General features: G+C 38.6%; 1 protein-coding gene across 1 annotated transcript; it reads left to right on the plus strand.

The window, feature by feature from the left end:
* The first annotated feature begins 3887 nt into the window (after nucleotides 1-3887).
* On the plus strand, nucleotides 3888-13922 carry LOC135104409 (UPF0389 protein CG9231-like). Its single transcript, XM_064011810.1, has 3 exons — nucleotides 3888-4212; nucleotides 7928-8021; nucleotides 13027-13922. The coding sequence occupies exons 1-3, from the start codon at nucleotides 4035-4037 to the stop codon at nucleotides 13226-13228; spliced, it is 474 nt and encodes a 157-aa protein (XP_063867880.1). The 5' UTR covers nucleotides 3888-4034; the 3' UTR covers nucleotides 13229-13922.
* The last annotated feature ends 7279 nt before the right edge of the window (nucleotides 13923-21201 follow it).

The raw sequence follows: 21201 nt of genomic DNA on the forward strand, positions 1-21201 counted from the left end.
GGAAAATCTTTTAGCTCAGGCACATGGAGGAGAATAATGAAGTGGCACGCGAGGGTAATGTTTAACAAAAGAACTTGTAATGTTGTAAACGTTTTAGGAACAAGATTATTTGAAAGTGATGAATAAAACTTTAGAATCATCTGTGCATGTCTGAGGCTCCTAAAGAACTGCCTATCACTTGAACAAACAAGACACAGGCCAAGGACTCAGGGATAGAGAATGGCATGCCCTCCTCATACCGCTCCTTACACATAAAAGGAGAATCCCAACTGAAAAGAAAAAAAAATACATACATGGATAAATTAATCAGCAATAATGAATTATATAAATAAATTTATTAATTAATCATAACAACGGAAAGTAGATTTTTGCTGTGTGTGTGTGTGTAGGTGTGTCAAAATTCATCTTCCTTGATACTCGACTTGCGAGAAAGTAAGTCACACCGCTGAGAGAGGTAGAAACACGAGCGCGCGCGCGAGCACACACACACACACACACACACACACACACACACACACACACACACACACACACACACACACACACACACACACACACAATAACTAACGAGTGCTTTTAAAACAAACGTTTCATGAAGCTCAGATAAGATAACACTCAGTAACTTCAAGACACCCCCTTCCGCCTGGCCACCTCCCGGAGTCATGGTGGTGGTGGTGGTGCAGTCCCTCGCCGCATAAGTGGGGAGGAAGACTTTCTCGCGTATTTACATGGGAACAATCCATCACCCTCGCGCCCCGCCGCCACTGATAAGGATGACTTATTTCCTCTAACGATGCTGGAATGGATCACACTCACCACAACAGTATCACATCGGGGAACATTATATATTTTTCTTTATTTCAGTCAGTCAAGATAAAAATGGGAGTAGAAATGGTAGGGAATGAAGAGACGAAGTGGAATGTACTGCTGAAAGGGAGAACGTGTACTTACCTTCATCTATTCTGGACCTGTTGTGTGTGTGTGTGTGTGTGTGTGGCAGATAGTTTTAAATTTTTCGTGCATGTATGCGCTCACAAAGGCTCAAGGGCACATTATAAAGATGGGCGTGGTTGCGAGTAGTGGAGTGGTGGGGAGGAGATGGAGGAGGGGTACGGTAGACTAGAGTTAAAAAGGAAGAGTGGGAAAGGAGAGAGGAACGAAAAGGAGAGTTATGGTAGAGATAAAGAGAAATGGGCTCTTGGTGTGTGCTATTCATATACAATGAGGAGCCGTGAAGGAGTTTAAGAATCTAGTGAAGATACTTTATCTACACGGGAAAGAGAATTGACCACGGGATGCGCATGGTAAAGCACTACACCAGCGAAAAAGTATATGAATAGGGAAATACATACAGAAACAGATAGATGAATTAAATATCCAAGCAGCAAGAAAAGACGTGAAGGAACATTAACATCAATTCTGGCTAAAATTTTGCAAAGGTGAAAAGGTGTAGAAAGAAATTTTGACTCAGAAGGGGAAAAAAAAGTGGCGTTACATATTCGGGTAACTGAGTGTGGTAAAAGCCGCCCTGGAGATAGGAACATTATATGAATTCGTGACGCAGCTCAGAGAATCATAAGATAAAAGAAATGGATGAATGTTAAGGCAATGAAGATAACAGCACTGATTAAAAAAGACTCATGTGGCTGATAACGGTTAGCTACGGAAATGAAAGCGGATAAGTCTCATGGTTAACTGAACTGTTGAAAAAAAAATTACGTGTCACGGAAACAGAAGGCGACAGAAGCAAGATAACTGATAAAAGACGCCGAGCTTGAGAAGGAGGGAATCATGTGAAGATGAAAAGATAATAAGTGAATATAAATTATTTCATTAATTTGCTGTTATTATTATTATTTTTTTTTCATGTTTAGTTTTCAGGTATTTCATTGATATACTAACTTAACTTTCTGTCTCATAAATTTCACTGGTAACTGGCATCGTGTCACAATTCGCGGCGGAGTGAAGTGACGTTAGCCGTGGACGAAGAATTTACAGGACGGAGGCTCATCTGTGACTGGTGGTGTGCATCGCGTGGGAGCTTATCGTGCTACTCCATCCCATTTTCTTAACTGAATGTTTCCCTGTTCTCGAATCTGGTTTCTTTTCGCAAAAAGGACCATCACCTTTACTCTTCTTATTGCCTCCTCCAGTGAGATTATTCTAGGTCTGTCCGTCTTGATATCTGTCTATTATTACCCGTCCGTAATGTAACTCAGAAAGTTCTCAACGGATTTCGGTTACATTTTAGAGGAAGTGGGCCTTTCTGCCTCATCATGAAATACACCTGCGAGTTTTTTTTTTTTTTCAGTCTCAATCGTCAGAGCAAAAAATCATCCCCACAAGACACATGTAATGTGATTGGAATAGACACGGCAGTAACACCAGTACTGAGAAAAAGAAATCTTGCATTAACAGTATAAATAAAACCTCGTTTTAATTAATTCAGCAATACCTTCCTTGATTCACCTCCGAACTCGATCGCTCAGAAGGAGACGTGAGGGAGAAGCAGGTTGGCTGGAGCAGTTACTTTATAATCCTAGAAACTAAGCCAAGTCCTAGTTTACGATGGGGGAGGAAGGGTTTACGTCGAGGGAGTCAGGAACACTCTGTCACGGGCCAACTGTGAGGGGAGTTTAGTATTCATGAGGCTCAGTGGCATCAGAGAGAGAGAGAGAGAGAGAGAGAGAGAGAGAGAGAGAGAGAGAGAGAGAGAGAGACGGGGGAAGGAAGAACGGGGAGCAAGAGCAACAACCTCTTAATTAAGTTATAAAGTATTGTTGTCATTATTCAGTTACCTGGAATTGCGCCTTAAAATATCAAAATGACAGAACGGAAAATTTGATGGCAGGCCGGAGTTTCCAAGTAAATTTTCTTAATTTATTTAAAAGCATATACTCTCTCTCTCTCTCTCTCTCTCTCTCTCTCTCTCTCTCTCTCTCTCTCTCTCTCTCTCTCTCTCTCTCTCGTCACACAAAGCTGTCCTTGCAGGCAATTGATGTAATGTGGGTGTGCATGTGCTTGTTTGCCGCTTTATTGCGTGATGGAGTACTCGGTGTTCTCCGGCAAACTTATACTAGTGTTTTGTGACATATCACCGTATCACGTGGAAATCTTACAAAAATATCAAGTTTTGTACCTTTGTAGATGATTATGACATTTTCAGCACGGAGTGGTCTAACAGTCTAACAAGCTCATTAGAGGAAAAGTGAATTCTTTGTTAAGTTCCTTGTGCGTGACAGAATTTGCAGTGAGGTTTGGAGATGAACTGCAGCCTTATTAATACACTGCGTACGTCGTACGCGCAAGCTCCAACGTACAATTGTTGAACCAGTGGGTAACTGGTAATCTCACTCATCATCTCGTTGCGCACTTATGGTCCTCTTTTTTGTGTAATGTATACATAAGTGCATTTCATATAACTTCACAAACTCGTCTCTCCATAAAAAAAAGAAAAAAAAGTAATCAGAATGATGATGGAGAACTATTATATATAATTTAATGTTTTCTTCAGTTGGCAGAACATCTACGTATATACGTATGTATAGTGCAAACGCTATATTTTGTCATTGTCAAGTATTGTGAAGTTCTCTTTTTTTTCACAGTTAGTTAATCATCTTGAAAAGCTTGTTGGGCTACAACTACTAATTTCCGATCCTTCACAAGCTCACAGTGCAGTCACGTCCTCCGCTGCCTGTGCGAATGCGCGGGAGCGACTTGAGAGACTACCACGGGAGACAAAGTGCATGTGACATTGACTTAACGGACTAGGAAATGGGTAAAGATATTGCTAAAGGAATATATTGACAAAAAATATACATCCAAATGGAAATGGAACCCATTGATATGCACTTTATGTAACAGACACAGGTTGAAAAAGGTAGGCAGTGGAACACAGGACAGACGAGAGTGAAGAAGAGGAAGAGGCAGTCAGCTAGGCCGGTCAGAAAGAACAGCAACAGCAAGAGTGTTGACAGTACCGTGAGGGAGTCGGGACGAGAAGCAGGCTGGAGAAAGAAGTGTAACCTGCCAAGATGGCTTTGTTGCACCTCTCCCACCTTTACCGGAGCGTGGGTATGCAGCGACAGGTGTTGCAGAAGTGGCAGCCCCTTATGTATGGGGGTGCCAGGTGGTGCAGTGAAGCAGCCAAGGACGTGGTTCCCGCAGCACAACAGCGGGGGGACAAAGGACCCAATAACCTCGGCAGGCTGGGTGAGGAAACCTACGTGATGTTTGCCAGGCACTGTATGGGGCTTGTCATGTTCTTGTAAGTATTCACAGTGGCACAGTAACAGTTATGAAGGGAGACGATATAGGATGGCCTCTTCCTCTATCTCAATTTTATGTGCTATTGAATTTATATAATGTGACCGTGATAGGGTGATTTAACCTCCAGTTATGAGTTTTGAATGAAATACTTATAGGTGTCAGTGAGGTGTCAGTGAGGAATGGTGTAAGAGGACACATTTCTCAAGAGTTAGATATTTCTTGATAAGAAGTCCGCCTCCCGTTTCCCCCCCTCAACACCCACTAACCTTTCAAACAAGCTTGGGGGCCTGTGGGGAATCGAGGGTTTTGGGGAAAATGAAAAATAAGCGAAATATGGTTGTTAAAAAATCTAAGGAAATTTTCCTAAACTATCCTAGCATGGCCCGCCCCCTCTGCATGTTAACCTAACAGCATAACCCAACCTAACCTAGCCCGGGGGCCTGCACCCCATCTGGACCTCCCCTTGCTAGGATGTTAACCCAACCTAGTAAGGGACCTCAAAAATTATACTGTTATGCCTTACCAGTGTGGTGTAGAGATTATCAGGATGATGGAGGTGAGTACAGTTTAACAGCTTCCTTAATAAACACATGGAACCTCTTCTTTATATCTGTATATTGCATCTTAAACATTGCTGTGCTAAATATCCCACAGTGACATTTTTTCCTGCTGAACACTGGCACTGGAATTTGAAACAGAAGTGCTAAATTAACAAATGACAGTGAGCCTCTATCATAATGCCTGATGTGTCCCTAAAACAAATGAGTGTAACTGGACCTACCGTGGAAAGTCGTAATTGGTGGCCTCACAAATGGCAGCACATGACAGGAGGGATTGTCTCTATAGATAGCATGAAATCCTAATATGCTGCTACCCACAAATCCCAGTTATGGACAAAGGAAAATCATTTCTATGCTTACTGGACTGGTGCAGAGCTCACTGGACTTAGAAAATGTTGAATTTCTCCACACCCAAGTGCTATTACAGTCATACTAGGATGTGCCCCTTAATTTTTTGTTATGTTTACAGCAAGGTCATTTAGTCTTCTGCATGACATGCGAGTTTCATGTGTGTATATACAACAGACCTGATGTCCAGATTAACCCTTGCTTGTAAGGTCAGTTAGGTTAGTTTAGATTAAGTTAGGTTGGTATAGGTTGTTAGGTCAGGTTAGGTTAGGATTGCCTTCTTTTAAGCTATCATATCTATTCAAGTACTGTAGAATAGCCATTATTGTGTTCACTGGCCATAAATCCTGCTTCCCAATGAGTCCCCAAGATCATAGGGACTGGCCATAAATCCTGCTTCCCAATGAGTCCCCAAGATCATAGGGGGATGAGGGGAGAAAAGGCAAAATGACGTATTTCTGATGTGTTTTATGCTCTGAATCATTGATAAAAAAAAAAAAAATGTAGTTTTGTACTCGAAGTGCAGTTTGGTCTTTTTGTAAAAAATTTACCTAAAACTGTCCTGTTAATGTATCTAGTGCATTTTCAGATTATCTGCACTAAAGAGGATAATAAGTTTGTTCTTGATTTCTAAATTGCATGGCGTGCTATGCCAGATACTTTTAGATTTTCATACAAAATATTGTATGATAAAACAGTGCAGATGTTTATTCCCAAATTAAAAGCACCATTGGACTGAAGTCACAGAACAGTGGGTGGGAAGCAGGACGTAATAATGCATACTTGACAGCTATTTGATGACAAAATCTTATACACTGGTTTTAAGACTGAAAAAAATGTGTTCCCTGTAATTACATATATTTTGAGTTTCATCTGCTTGATCCTTCAGAGTTGAGAGAATCAAGCATGGAACCAATGATGTTCCAAACTGGTTCAAAATGGAATAGTGTACTTTATCCCCAATATGGAGTAATTCTGTATTTTAAGGGACAGGTGGTCATCCTAGTAAGAAGTGTGTGAACCATTTTGCAACATGTTTCATCATACTTTACAGTAGCAACAAAAATAAGAAGATATCTAAAGAAAAAGAAAAGTTAGTGAAATGAATGGAAAAAAAGCTTAATTGAATTGAACATCACTTAAAACTTAACCATCTTGGATTCTTTATTATTGCTTAATTTTAATCCTCTGGGCCACACAAGTTATGATGGATATTAAAGTCAAGTTTATAATCACAAACAGAGTTCCTGCCAGCTTACACCACAGTGGTGCCCCTCAAAAGTCTTGCCAGTTTAGAAAATTACTGTGATTGGCTGTAGCACCTCATTAAATTAAAAAAGTACAGTAGATGGAACTTCTGGAAGGCATACAGTACATAATGAAAAATTGCAGAGGTAAGCTAGAGTCAGATATGGTGAGATATTTCTACTGTGCATTATTATGAAAATGCTTATAATGGTCTATCTATCTGCAATCCCTTGCTTCCTCCAGGAGTGTCACCCGTTAGGGGAGCTGTGGTAATGTCCAAAATACTGTTTGGTGCAAATTATTGTCATTATGAAGACCAAATTCATCCTAGATGTCCAGAGAAACCTTTGTCCCACAACCCACATTGATGTTTCTGTCACAGTCTGCCTGCTCATTCTTTCTGATGACATTAGGTATTAATTCCTGTCACTTGTTATTGATTTTATTCAACCCTTCTGGTGACATGGTAAATAGGAAGGTCATTAGGGCATAATAATTTAGGATTGTGGGTATGGTAGTAAAATATGGAGTTGGAGAAAAGTAACAAAGCTTAGAAACTCAAATCTTCCATCTGTTAACACAGTCTTCCAGATAACTATGTGCTCTTCTTCATTGACACTTAACTCTTACTCTCTATTGTAATGAACATCCTTGGTTTGTCCTTTACTAATAATATAAACTGGTAATATAATATCTTATCCCTTTTGCTAAAACAGCTTTTATGAAGTTGGACATTCTAAGCCATCTCTGCTGGTTTTTCTCACTCCAGCTGCTAACTCTTTACAGGGGCCTTATCTGCCCATGTATGGAGTACACTTTACACATATTGGGTTCCACTCATACTGCTTTCTTGAACAGGGTGGAATCAAAAGCATTTTGTCATCCCCGCTCTTACTGGCTACCTTCAGCCTCACTCTTTCCACCACAATGTTGGATCTCTTGCTATTATAAATCTTCTGTTGCTACTTTGACATTAATTGCTCTATTGATCTTTCTAACTGCTCGTCTTTTTCCTTGGCCTCCCTGCACAAGACTTTATACTTTCTCTTACCCTTATTTTGTCCACTTCCCTAATGCAAGATTTAACCAGTGTTCTCATTCTTTCATCCCTTTTACTGGTAACTCTGGAACTCTGCCAGCTTTTGTATTTCCTCCTACTTATGACTTTAATTCTTCCAGTGAGTAGGTTTTAAGACTATCCAATTTTAGATAATTCTTTTGGCTATTCTTTTGGGACTGGGACCTCATTGGAGCCTTATTTTTAATTCTTTGAAGCCCTTGGCCAAAGTGCTTCTACATAAAAAGGAGAAAAAAAAAATTGACACCTTAAACAAATTTCTGTGAATATATCTAGAAGTAGATACATAGGTAGTCTATCATAAAGTAGATAAAGTGGAGGCAGTGCGTTAGATTTCTGTTTATTCAGATATGAAAATAGGCATTTACTGTAGACTAAGTATACTTAATAGGATGGTATCTAATGCTTCCAATTTATATTTCAGGACTCACTGATCATAGAGTGAATAGATTTGAAAAATTACTCCTGGTTTGGGGTGGCAAATACAAGTCTGTTGCTGATGTTCCAAATTTAGTGAGGTACAGTATATAGATTTACTGTCACAAGTACAAGATATAATGATAGAGGCATGTAATTTACCACATTTCATAATACCAGAATGACTTCTTAATTATTTTTAAACATCATGATGCCATAACCTACATTACACAACTAGAAGTGTGGTGCTGTCGTTGGCATACCTTAAAGGGCTTCATAAAAAAATCAGTTGTCACAGAGAAATCCTGGTAAATCTGGTTAATATAGAGAAGTGAAAGAATGCAGTCCTTGACAAGTGCAGTGTTGCTAATGTGCCTTGCTGGCATGCTGTTAATGGCTTGGATCATCACAGCTGCCACTCTGCGATTGATTTATCATGTGATGGGGCAGCAACACTCAGGACGTGCAGTGCTTTACCACATAAAATTAGTGCTTATGGATTTAATGCCAAGAATCTCAGAATTACTGTATTAGATTCTAAAATTTTAACAACTTGAATCTCATGTTAATGTATATATATCGGGTCTTTATAAGTGGTATTCATTATCTTGCAGTCTGTTATAAAGAATGGTTACCCTGCTGTTGAAGAGCTGTTGCAATTGTTGATCTGATAATAGATGCTGTATTACAGTAAAATCCCTCTTATCCGGCATCAACGGGACCGCCGACATGCCGGATACTTGAATAGAAATGACATTATGTTCACAATCACCACCACCCTACACTCACACATCTTACCATAACAAAGATCAGCTGATCTTAATCAGCAACTGATCTGATCAGCTGCTTAAGTGTAAGCACAACACGCTTCCTCTTTTCTACAACTTCAGGCATGATGAAGGCGTCAGGCGATAAACAGTGCACACGCGGGACTGAGTCATTAAGTAAACACAGTGCAGTGGGCCGCGGGTGGCGCGAAGCAGTGCACTCTGGTGGCGAGGGGACAAAGTATGCCTCGCGCGGGAATTTTAATAGATTTTATGAGTACACATTGATTTTTTATTGATTTTAAGGCTCAGGGAAAAATGTGCTGGATACTTGAAGCTGCTGGATACTCAAATGCCGGATGAGAGGGATTTTACTGTATTGCAGTACATAAAAATCAGCATAAGTGAATGTTGGATTGGCACACGTGGCTGACTTAATTGTATTTTTCATTATATATATATATATATATATATATATATATATATATATATATATATATATATATATATATATATATATATATATATATATATATATATATATATATATATATATACACACACACACACACACACTGGAACCTTGGTTATCAAATGTCTCCTTTTTTTTAACAACTGGGTTTTTTAACAAGAATTTTTACTCATAATTGCTTTGGTTGCAGTAACATAATTTGGTTTTTGAACAAAGTTACTTGATTTAAAATACTACAAGATGTAGAAAAAGCAGTCATTTATTACCAATTTATAGTTTCAATAAAAATTTCCTTCATTTTTATATATTTGGAGGAGAGAGACAGAAGGTAAGACAGTAATTCAATCTTTGAACTAACTTAAACATGATCCTGTTAAAGTTGAAGAACCTTGACGTAAACAAACAAGGTTTGGTGCTCAGGAGTTATCCTGGGCCTCCTGTTGCCCTCTCTATGACTCGCAGCACCATCACTACTGCACAACTGCATTTTCCCAGTAGCTTGATTGGTGATAAAGACCTACATGGTCTAAACAGTATCTTTTGATGAGTACTGTCACTAAGTTCAATCAATACATCCTTTCTGGAGAAAAAAAAATTCTGAGCTTGAGATGTTGTGGAGTGGCCACTTAAGCAGCGGTAGTGTTGGTCATTGCCTGCAAAGACATGGTGGACGGGTGTCTGAGAACAGAAAATAGTTTTGATTTTTTAACATTTAGGATTTTGAACGAGATTCAGGAACGAATTAAGTTCGAAAACCGAGGTTGCACTGTACATCTGTGTGTGTGTATGTGTAAGGTGGGCACTGGCCAAGAGCAGCAAAAACTTAAAAAAGAAGAAGGCTGACTAGAGTGCCAGTCCCCAAAGAAGAAGTCAAAGGGATTATTGAAAAACAGGCAAATGTCTTGAAACTTCCCTCTTGAAAGAGTTCAAGTCATAGGAAGGAAGAAATACAGAAGCAGGCAGGGAGTTCCACAGTTTACCAGAAAAAGGGAATTAATGATTGAGAATACTGGTTAACTCTTACATTAGAGAGATGGACAGAATAGGGGTGAGAGAAAGTAAAAAGTCTTGTGCAGCAAGGCTGCTGGAAGAGGAGAAGCATGCAGTCAGCATGAAAATAGATGTAGAAGATAGCAAGATATGTACTATAGTGTTGATGAGAAAGAGGCTGAAGACAGTCAGTCAGAGGAGAGTTAATGGATGAAATGAAATGAGATGAAAAGCCTATTGTCATTTTTTCATTTGTGTTGCTTGTTTTTCCTAAGACTGTTACTTGTGTTTAGTGAATGCACTGCATGTCTTAAGCAGCAGCAATGAAGCCTACCAATAAGCTGATGTGTCTAAGACTTTTATGGAATTTTTTCTATGGCAAAGAATGTTTGTTTTTCCCCAGAGTTTTTTGTTCCATTCCACATATATGCCATGAAATGTGGTAATTTTTTAAATTGTATAGTTAGAAATTTTGTAAATAATGTTACCTATTTATCTTGTCACACATGTTCTGTATAGTACTTGATCTTTGTGTTACTGTAGTAACTTTCCTTAAGCCTTCCCATTACATACAGTATTTGATACCATACAGTTTGTGCATTAACTAATGCAAACTTTTAAAGCCTTCCTTGGGTGGTACTTCTGCTGTACTTTGAAGCTCTGCACTACTTACACAAGTTTCTTCTATACTTGGATATAAAATTTTGATTTTGAACATCCATAACTTGCAGTTGTCATTGTTACTGTTCACAATTAAAATAAGAATATATTTTTTACAAAACTTGGCATCATATCACCATAAGAATTCAGAAGACTTCAAGGCAGTCGTGGAAAAATTTCAATGATCCTGAAAAAAAAAATTATAATGCATTATAATCTTGCATATTAGTAATGTGTTAATTTTATGTCCAAGACTGACACACATCTTCATAATTTATCACCCTTACATTTGGTATAAAGAGAAAAATATCTGGGCAAACCTGGTGAGCTTAAGTTATGATGATCTTAATGCCAGTGTGAATCTTCTTTTTCATTGTATCATAAATGTTTTTTTGAGATGTACTCAGATAATGTACTTTTGAAGTTTGTTGCCAATGTATTTGAAGTAGAATAGTAGAGGACTGCATCAAGGTGCTATTGTCTCACAACTGCCATTACACAGAAACTGTCAAGTTTAGGCCTGATGGCTTCTTGCAGCTTTCCTTATTTTCTGTTCTTATGTACCCACCATAGGAGCCACTCATTCAGACTACAAATGAATAGGCAGTGAGTGACTACCACTGCTGTCACTGCCTGCCACAGTTTGCAAGCCAAGTTACTATAGGACTACGAGTATAACATCTGGTGATGTACCTGTTATCCTGTTCAACCCTGTTAAGTCTGAGGATATAACTAAGATATATTCTATGAATTTCATGAGGAGGAATGATCTTTTGAGACAGGCACCAGTCTCCAGTGGTATAACTAGGGGATACATGGGGAGCATGTACCCATCATAAGTATTAGATTCCCATCAGGTACTTTCCCCTCACTGGCCACAGCTGCTATATTCTATGTGGCATTGGAATGCCTATGACTTCCCACATGCCACTTTTCATGCTCAGCTGTGATCTCCCAAGGTACCTTCCCAGCCAGTCTGGCAGTAGATAAGAGTAGAGATGATGATACCAACACAGTTTCAGCATCCAACTCTGATTCAGGAAGGTTAATGGTAACATCTAACACATTACAGGACACTAGCCTCTCTGCCATATGCTCACTCCCCACTGAATGAAATAAACTATTTAAAAGCTTAAAGAGGAGAGAGAAAAGAAACATGAATTCTGAATGTGACCTGTCTCTCAGGGCTGTGTTGCAGTCTTCCTTGCTACCTCTTTTTTACTTGAAACTCGGGGGGACTATGTGACACAACATATTCCATACCACTACCTTGATATATCACCACTTTAATCTAGCTATGTTTGAAGTTCTTGGTTTTAGTTCAAAATATAAAGTTTGCAATAATGTGATCTATAATTCTTTCTTAATCATTTTTTTAATCCCAAAAAAAGTGTCCAGGGATTTCTGGATAAGATACTTTTCATCTTTAAATAGTAGGAGGTATGTAGTAAGTGTACACTTTATTGGTTGTGTACATTTTCTATACGAAGGTAAGTGTCAATTATAAAATGTCATATAGATTTTAAACATCCCATGCAATTGAACATGCAATGCAAGCCATGCAAGTATTGCTTACCTATGGCAGTCAGATATACTATCATTGAGTTGTTTGGTGTAAGATTTACTCTGTACAGTGATATGTTGTGGGCCCTTTGTAATATATTCCAAGTATAGTAGTCAGGAGCTAGAGTTTGGTTTCTCCACTTGATGTTGATTTGTGACCTTGGACTTGATCAAGGTCACTGATCCCTTGTTTACATGTACAGCTGGGGCTCTTCAAGTTAGTACACATTGTGAACTCTAACCAGATCTTGTTAAATATATTATTGGCCTCATCTAACCAGATCTTGTTAAATATATTATTGGCCTCGTATTTGTAGGTTTACTATACATTTATTTATTTATTTATTTATTTTTTCATCATAGCTCAGGCTGCCATGGAATCAAACTTTCATAAGTATGGCTTTAAACACATTTGGGAATAAGGAATAAGATGCAGGGTGGTCAGACAAATTCTGTATGGTACTCCATAAGATGCAGACAAACCTAAGTACTCAGTGGATAAATGAAGAGTGAACAATAAAAAAAGTCTTATGGATAACCTTATCTACCGTAAATGATTTATGTGGATATTTCCCCCTTTCTGTAATTGAAATTTTCTTAGACATAAAATATGTTATATAGATACAAAAAAAACTATCATGGTGATTTTTTCAGCCAAGACGCGCTTGAACGAGCTCGTAACAAAGCAAGGATCAAGATCAACATAATGATGTGTGTGGCAACCCTGTTGGGTTGCTTTGCAATGATCTATTCAGGAAAGAAGGCTCGGGATGCTGGGGAAAGTGTTGTCAAGACAAATCTGGACTGGCACAAGAAAATCAATGAAGAATATAAGAAAGAACAAGAAGGACAGTAACTCAAATACTCATGATTTCTGTTGGTTATTATTAGAGACTTCTGAAGTAATGCAATGTTTAATTGAATTTATAATTAAGGTAGTAAATAATATTGTACAGAATTTTTAGGTACATTTGGTACAGAAGTTGCTATATCTTGAATATTTATTTACTTCTTTATTTAATTTTTTTTACATGGCTATGAGCTTGTAGTGGACAAGAAAAGGCATTTCTGGAAGTCCAGCAATTTTTACAGCTTTAAAACTAAATTTTGATATAGATTATCTATATTTCAATATTTTCAATATATCTATCTATATATATTTATATAGTTAGCTGGAAGCCCCTTTAAAAGCAAGTAGGCTAGGAAAGTGTTATTGTGGGAATAAACATGGAGGAGGGCTCCCCACTTCCCTCTCACTTAATTGGTTTTTACAACTTGCAAGGAATATGATTCTTCCAACTTGGCTGGCAGGCTGTGCAGCATGGCTGATTTTTTTTTTTCAATTTATTTATTTTTTTCACTTTCAGAGGGAATTTATATTAATTAATGTAAATTAATTTTGTCTTTCATGGGATTTTTAGATAAATATTTTTTGATAAATGCACACAAAATTGTATTTGTCAGGGATGGTACAGCTCAATATAGTGTTCTTGATTCCTATGTATGTATATCATAGCATTATGCAAAGTATTAAAGATATTTTTCCTAAACTATCAAATTTCAGTTTTTCCATCAATTAGTTTTAATCAATTATGATTTGCCATCAAACATTTTGCCCAGCTTAATGAGTGTGGTGCTGCAGTGGTTAGCATGTTTGGCTCATGCTGAGAGATCTGGGGTTCAAATCCCTTGCCAGCTAGAGACAATCTGAATAGGTTTACAGTATATAAACACTAATCTGTGTTCACATGATGGAAAATTAATATGAGAGCTACATGACAGGAGCAAAAGGCCAGCAGCTGTGTGTGTGTGTGTGTGTGTGTGTGTGTGTGTGTGTGTGTGTGTATTTACCTAGTTGTGACATATGGGAGAGGAGCTAAGCTCATACTGTCCCGTCTCTGTGACTGTTTTTATCCAGCTTTTCCTTTAAGCCGTGAATATTTGTAGCACACATGACTTCCCCTTCCATTCCATTCCTCTATGCTTCTATGAGGGAAGCTAAACTTTGTCCCTTCTGCAGGTGGTTACTTTTAGTTTTCTTCCATGTCCTCTTGTTTCTCTTTTGTTTATTATAAAGAGATGTTCCCTATCTAGTTTTTCCATCCCACTCAGCAATTTCTACAATGCAATCAAGTCACCTGTCTGTCGTCTCTTTTCCAAGGTTGGGAGTTACATTCTAGCTAGTCGTTCCTCTTATGACAAATCTTGCAATTCTGCTATCATCTTTGTTGCTGCTCTCTGTATTCCTTCCAAAGGAATTTCTTATAAAGTAGTTTCTTATAGTCAGAGTAGTTAGGTGTAAGGTATACAGCACAGATAAATTTAGTTTGAGAGTGACTCTGTAGTCGTAGCCAGATGGTGGAAAACTTGGAAGATTCAAGAGCGTGGGCACGAGAGCAGGTTAAGTCATTGCACACATAAACGCAGCATCCAGCTTTTGATTGTAAATGAGGATAGAGAAAGTAGGAGGGAACAGAAAAGGGGCTACTGTCAGTTGCCTCGGACACCTTAGTTTCAGTGAGGAAAAGAAGAGGAGAGGTGGTGTTCTACTGATTGAAAATTAGATCTCAGACTGCGAATGTTGCAGAAGTTAATGAAGAAAAAGTTGAGGGGGGGTGTCAAGATGCTTAGGGTTATCGACAGAAAGGCAGTCTGACTTGGGGACATTTATGGTCCCCTCCCTAGATGGGGACTCCGAGGCTGGTGTAGGAGTCGCCATGATGATTTTAAAATTTTTGAGTGATAGGTGTGTGTGTTATTAGGTGCTTGTAGTTTTGTGTGGAGGAAGAGAGTTGTCTTTAGAGGGCAGGCTGTGACTGCCCCCTTGTGTTGAGACAAAGAGAAACCTTCAGTGCTTTGGACCTCACTGGGAGTAATTATCGTTTTGGCAGGTGTCTACTGCTGCCTCCATGTGTGTGTGTGTGTGTGTGTGTGTGTGTGTGCTCACCTGTGTCTGTACTTTGTAGGAGTGAGAGTTCCCATAGTGATTTACAAGACTCAGAAATGTGGCCTATGCCATATACTCGTACCCTGAAAAAATGAACAATTGAAAGTATGAAAAAATATACCTAATCTAATATTTTTTTGTCATTTATTTGGAGACCATTTGAAATGGATCTGTTGCCATGCTCTAGATGAAGACTGTCCCAATATATGCCTTATATGCCTTGGAAGTCAAATAGCATATGGCTGATGGAATTGTCCTCAAGGTGAATTTTGTACAACTCTTTGTGCAACATCAATTTTTATGCTCCTTAAATTATGTAATAATTTGTACCTACTATTTTATGAACATCGCTAGGTATTGGTTCCAATAATTTTTTATGTATTCACCCCATCTTTTATTTATTTTTTTTCACCAATGCTTTATAGCCTTGGTTTTATTCAGTGTAGATCTCTATTCATTGAAAGGAACTGTTAACATTAAAGTTGATATGAAAACTGATTGTTTAATGTGTAGTAATTCATATAGGTAATTATTATTTATTACTATTTACCTTGATCACATTAATGGAAAAGGGTATTTATTGTTCATACTCGTAAATTCGAAACCAAGGAAACGGTTATCTCAGTTATTTTTATATTGCACCATGGGTGTTCTTTGGTGTACATAAAAATGGCCTTATCCTTCTATGTATGAAGTGTACTTCACACACATTCTGCTCTCTTGAAGAAGGAGAATCAAAAGCATTTCATCTCATCAGCTCGTCTCCTCTAATTAATTGGTTTCAGCCTTTCCTCTTTTATCTCTTGCTATCTTCTATGGTTTCTTTTACTGCTTTTCTGATCTCGTTAATTGCATGCCTTCCCCTTTCTCCAGCCTCACAACACAAATCTTTCTACTTCTCTAGTTTTGTGTGACATTTTCTTCCAAGTATCAGATTTAGTAAAACTTCTCGTTCATAATTCTTTTGTGAAGATTTATTTTCATGTTCTTTAGGGTAAGCTGTTATAACATTTTGGGAGTATAGAGAGTATAATGGCAATTTGTAATCCATCAAGTGAAACCATAATTAAGGTTATGAGAGTGCCATATTGGAGGCCATCCCTTCTTGAGATGGTATTTCAACCCATCCTTACCTTCATGAGGCAGTAGGCACCTGCTGAAACGATAATTACTGCCAGTGAGGTCTAAAGCACTGGATCAGGGGGTGCTGTGAACTTATCATTAAACCCAGCTGTGACCTCATTGAATGATTCTCTTTGTATCTCACAACAGAAGGGGGCAGTCACAGCCTGCTCTCTAAAGACAACTATCTTCCTTCACACAAAACTACGAGCACCTAATTACACACACACCTTTCACTCAAAATTCAAAATTATCATGGCAACTCCTCCACCAGCCCCAGAGTCCTCGTCTGGGTAGGGGACCACAAATGTCTTTAGGTTGGACTGCTCTTCTGGTATTGATCCTAAGTGTCTTGACACCTCCCTCTCAACTTTTTCTTCATGAATTTCTGCAATATTTGCAGTCTTTGATCTAATTTTCAATCTGTAGAACACTACCTCTCTTCAGCTAAACCTCATCTTTTCCTCACTAAAACACAGGTGTCTGAGGCAACTGACAGTAGCCCCTTTCCTGTTCCCTCCCTTCTCTATCCTCATTTTTGGTTCAAAGCTGGATGTTGTGTGTATGTGCTCAACAACTTAACCTGATTGTGCCCATGCTCTTGAATCTTCGAGTTTTCCACCATCTGGCTATGATGACAGAGTCACTCTCAAACTAAATTTATCTGTGCTGTGTACCTCTCAACCTAACTCCTTTGACTATTAAGAAATTCTTTGCTTAACTTCCAAAGTGGAGCACATTCTGACTCCCTTACCTTTTGCAGAGATCTCCATTCTTGTAGACTTCAATGTTCACCACCAGTTTTGGCTTTCTCTCCCTTCACTGACGATCCTGATGAACTAACCTTTAACTTTGTTATCCTCCATGACCTAGAGCAGTTGGTTCAACACAATACTCGTATTCCTGTCTTGGAGATGCGCCCAACATTTTTTACCTTTTCTAACTTTCTAATTCTTCTGCTTTTGCTGTTACCCTATCAACTCCATTGGGCTCCTCTGATCATAGTTTCATATCTGTATCTTGTCCTATTGCTCCAATCCCTCCTCAGGATCCCTTTAAGTGGAGGTGCCTCTGGCATTTTGCCTCTGCTATTTGGGGGTACCTGAGGAGGTATTTTGCTGATTTTCTTTGGAATGACTACTGCTTCCATGTCAGAGATCTGTCTCTGTGTGCTGAGTGCATAACAGGTGATAGTGTCTGGTATGAAGCCATACATTCCTCACTCTTTTTCTTGACCTAAACTTTCCAAACCTTGGTTTAACACAGCCTGTTTTCGTGCTATACATTATAGAGAGGTGGCCCACAAAAGGTACTTGAGCCTTCCATCAACAGAATCTCTTGCTCTTTGTATGTATATTTTGCCTGGAAACATGCTAAGTCTTCTCCTGCTAGCCAAAAACTTCTTCATTAATAGAGTGTCAATCTTTCAAGATCTAACTCCCCTTGTGACTTCTGGCAAAAACATCGTCAATTTTCTCTTCTTCTTTCCCTCCTTTATTTCAACCAGATGGCACCAATGCCATCACATCTATCTCTAAAGCTGAACTTTTCACTCAAACATTTGCTAAAAACTCAACCTTAGATGATTCAGGGCTAGTTCCTCCCTCTCCTCCACCCTCTTGACTACTTCATGCTACCTATTAAAATTCTTCACAATGATGTTTTCCATGCCCTCACTGGCCTAATCCCTCGGCAAGCTTATGGACCTGATGGGGCCCCTCCTATTGTTCTCCAAAACTGTGCCTTTGTGCTTACACCTTGCCTAGTCAAACTCTTTCACCTCTGTCTGTGTACATCTACCTTTCCTTCTTGTTGGAAGTTTGCTTATATTCAGTATGTTCCTAAAAAGGGTGACTGTTCTAATCCCTCAAACTACTGTCCTATTGCTTTAATTTCCTGCCTATCCAGAGTTTTTGAATCTATCCTCAACACAACCTTCTATCTAATTGCCAGTATGGGTTATGTCAAGGGTCCTCTACTAGTGATCTGGCTTTCCTTACTGAGTCTCTTTTAGAGATTTTGGTGAAACTTTTGCTGTTGCCTTGGACATATCAAAAGCTTTTGATAGAGTCTGGCATAAAGCTTCGACTTCCAAACTACCCTCTTGCTGTTTCTACCCTTCTCTCTGTAACCTCATCTTAAGTTTCCTTTCTGACCATTTTATTGTTGCAGTGGTAGACGGTTACTGTTCTTCTAAATCTATTAACAATGATGTTCCTCAGGGTTCTGTCCTGTCACCCACTCTCTTCCTATTATTCATCAATGATCTTCTAAACCAAACTTCTGCTATCCACTCCTACACTGGTGATACCACTCTGCACTTTTCCACATCTTTATGTAGACATCCAGCCCTTCGGGAAGTAAACATTTCACGCAGGGAAGCCACAGAATGCTAAGTCAATCAAACTGAAAGTCCTGAGTAAGAAATGGCTTATCTATGCTTCTGTGCTTTAACATTTGCATGAAGACATTATTTTCTGGTATGGTTCAAAATTTTTGTTAATAGTACCGCTGCTACTGATCTTGACTTTGCAGGTGATGGTGTAACATCCTGATGGTGGCTTGGTGGCTTTCAGTGTTGAGGGAAAGTTACTGGACCCTGTAGTCTTAGGTCCAAGCCAGTCAATTTGGAGAAACTAAAGAGGTGCTTTTATTGATGGCACTATTGCTGTGGAGTTTTACGGTACAGTTCTTGTAATACAGGTAGGGATTGTATGGACTGGGTACTGAGTTTAGGAATAATCTGCACCATACCAGAAATAGAGAACTAGACAGGCACATAAAAAATTGAATTTAAATGAGTCTTTCATCTGCCATTCATTTTTGTTTGGTGTGATTCAAACCATATTTTTAAACTAGGACAATGATGGCCTTGTCCATTCTCCTGATAAATAATCTTTTCCTCATGCAGACTCTTATACATTCCACACTCCATGCTTTTATATTCTTTAAATAACCAGTTGCTTTCATGACTTTCCATCTTGATTTCCAAATGTTTGTGTATCTTCCTGACACCACCATTTACATTGCACTTATTTCCTTTTCTTGCATTTTCATGTGCTCTAGTAGATATTTCTAGTGTTTTCTCGTAGCATACACTTCTATTTTCCATTAATTTCTTAAATTATTCTATTATGTAATTCTTTCCTTTTCTCCAAATTAGTAATTTCCATGCAACCTCTCACTCCATTATTTTTGAAGGTCTAAAAACATATGCATTTGATCCATTAACATTAATCCATTTATCATTTCTGACCCTTTCAACTCTAAGCCTTCTCTCTTTTCTTCATGAGCCAATTCTCATTTTAAATTTCCAATCATTACTTTTGTACAGCATAATGGTTTACATCCCTTATACACACTGCTCTCAACTTCCATCACATCCATTTTAACAAGTTGGTTCATATAGTGCCTAACTTTGATTTGTTTGCAAAATATTTTCAACATATTGAACATTAATAAGAGCATTTTATCTTGATTAATAATGTGCCATCCAGTCTTAATGGGAGAAGGCCATCATCATTACTGTAATTTCATTATGTCCCAATTTTCCCATATATATGGTTGGATGATTGACAAGTTAGTTCTATGAAGAAAATATTAGGATCCATAGCATCAATATTTCAGTAGGCTGTTACTCTATTAAGGTATTAAGGTGTGTATACATGGTCGAACAGTGTCCGTTGGACAAAACTGTTACCAGATACAATGGAAAGCGGAAAGGCTCACTGATGACGTCAGAAGTGAGCACCAAGAGCTGTACCGGACACTGTCCATGCTCGCAGTATCAGAACCTTTAGATATGGATCCTTAAGTACATCATAGATGGTTTGGCACATCTCAGGAGTAATTGCAGTCAGACTCTGTTTAGATATTCTTGTTGTGTATTGAAGGGAAGTGTAGGAGCACCCAGTGGAAAGGTAAATCAATGTTGCCTCTAGAGTGCTTCTGGTTTCTGGTGAATGCTTTCCCTCATACAGGTGTCCTGCTTCATTATGAAAGATTTTTCCTTCTCCAGTAAGTCATAGAAGCTGTTTGGGCCATCCTCATATAGTTTGTGAAATCTGATTCATAACCAATGCACAGTTCATGTAAAATGGTAGCATGACTTCCCCTTTCTCCATGTTTTTAACCAGTCCTTGCACCATTCCCTTCTTGTCACCTTGTCCTCACACAGTGCAGCAATTATTATGCTGCATAGTGCAATTTCCTTGGTTTTGTTTTTTATTTTCTTGTGCACCATGATAATGATGTACTGCACTAGATGCTGGCAACAACCACCTGTCGCCAAAATCCACACTAACACTGACGTAAATACCTGTGTGTTGCTAACGGATATCAGGTTCGAACATTGTCTGCCGGTCTTTGTCTGGTGAACAGAGTAGAAACAATGGTTTACAACTTTATCTGGTACCACTGTTTGTTGCCATATCAACTTTCCTTGTTTAAATGCTAACGACACCATCTTGCTTTGCCTTATGATATGGTAGCAATGTTTGTCCGATGGACACTGTTCGACTGTGTGGACACACCATTAGGATTTCAGGTATGAAGTGTAGCTGTTCAGCAGCTTAGTTCATGTGCCATTTCCTTTTGTGCACATACTGGCTATTATCATCCCTTTCTTGGTGCAATCAGTGTAGGATAACCCATTTCATGCTGACTCACAATATATTGATTGAATTGGTCAAAACCTGAGAACATGAACAATTTCTCATGAAAATAGAAAGCAAATGTAATGTACAGCCTTTGTTAGCATT

The sequence above is a fragment of the Scylla paramamosain genome, chromosome 10, assembly GCF_035594125.1.
Source record: "Scylla paramamosain isolate STU-SP2022 chromosome 10, ASM3559412v1, whole genome shotgun sequence".
Taxonomy (NCBI): domain Eukaryota; kingdom Metazoa; phylum Arthropoda; class Malacostraca; order Decapoda; family Portunidae; genus Scylla; species Scylla paramamosain.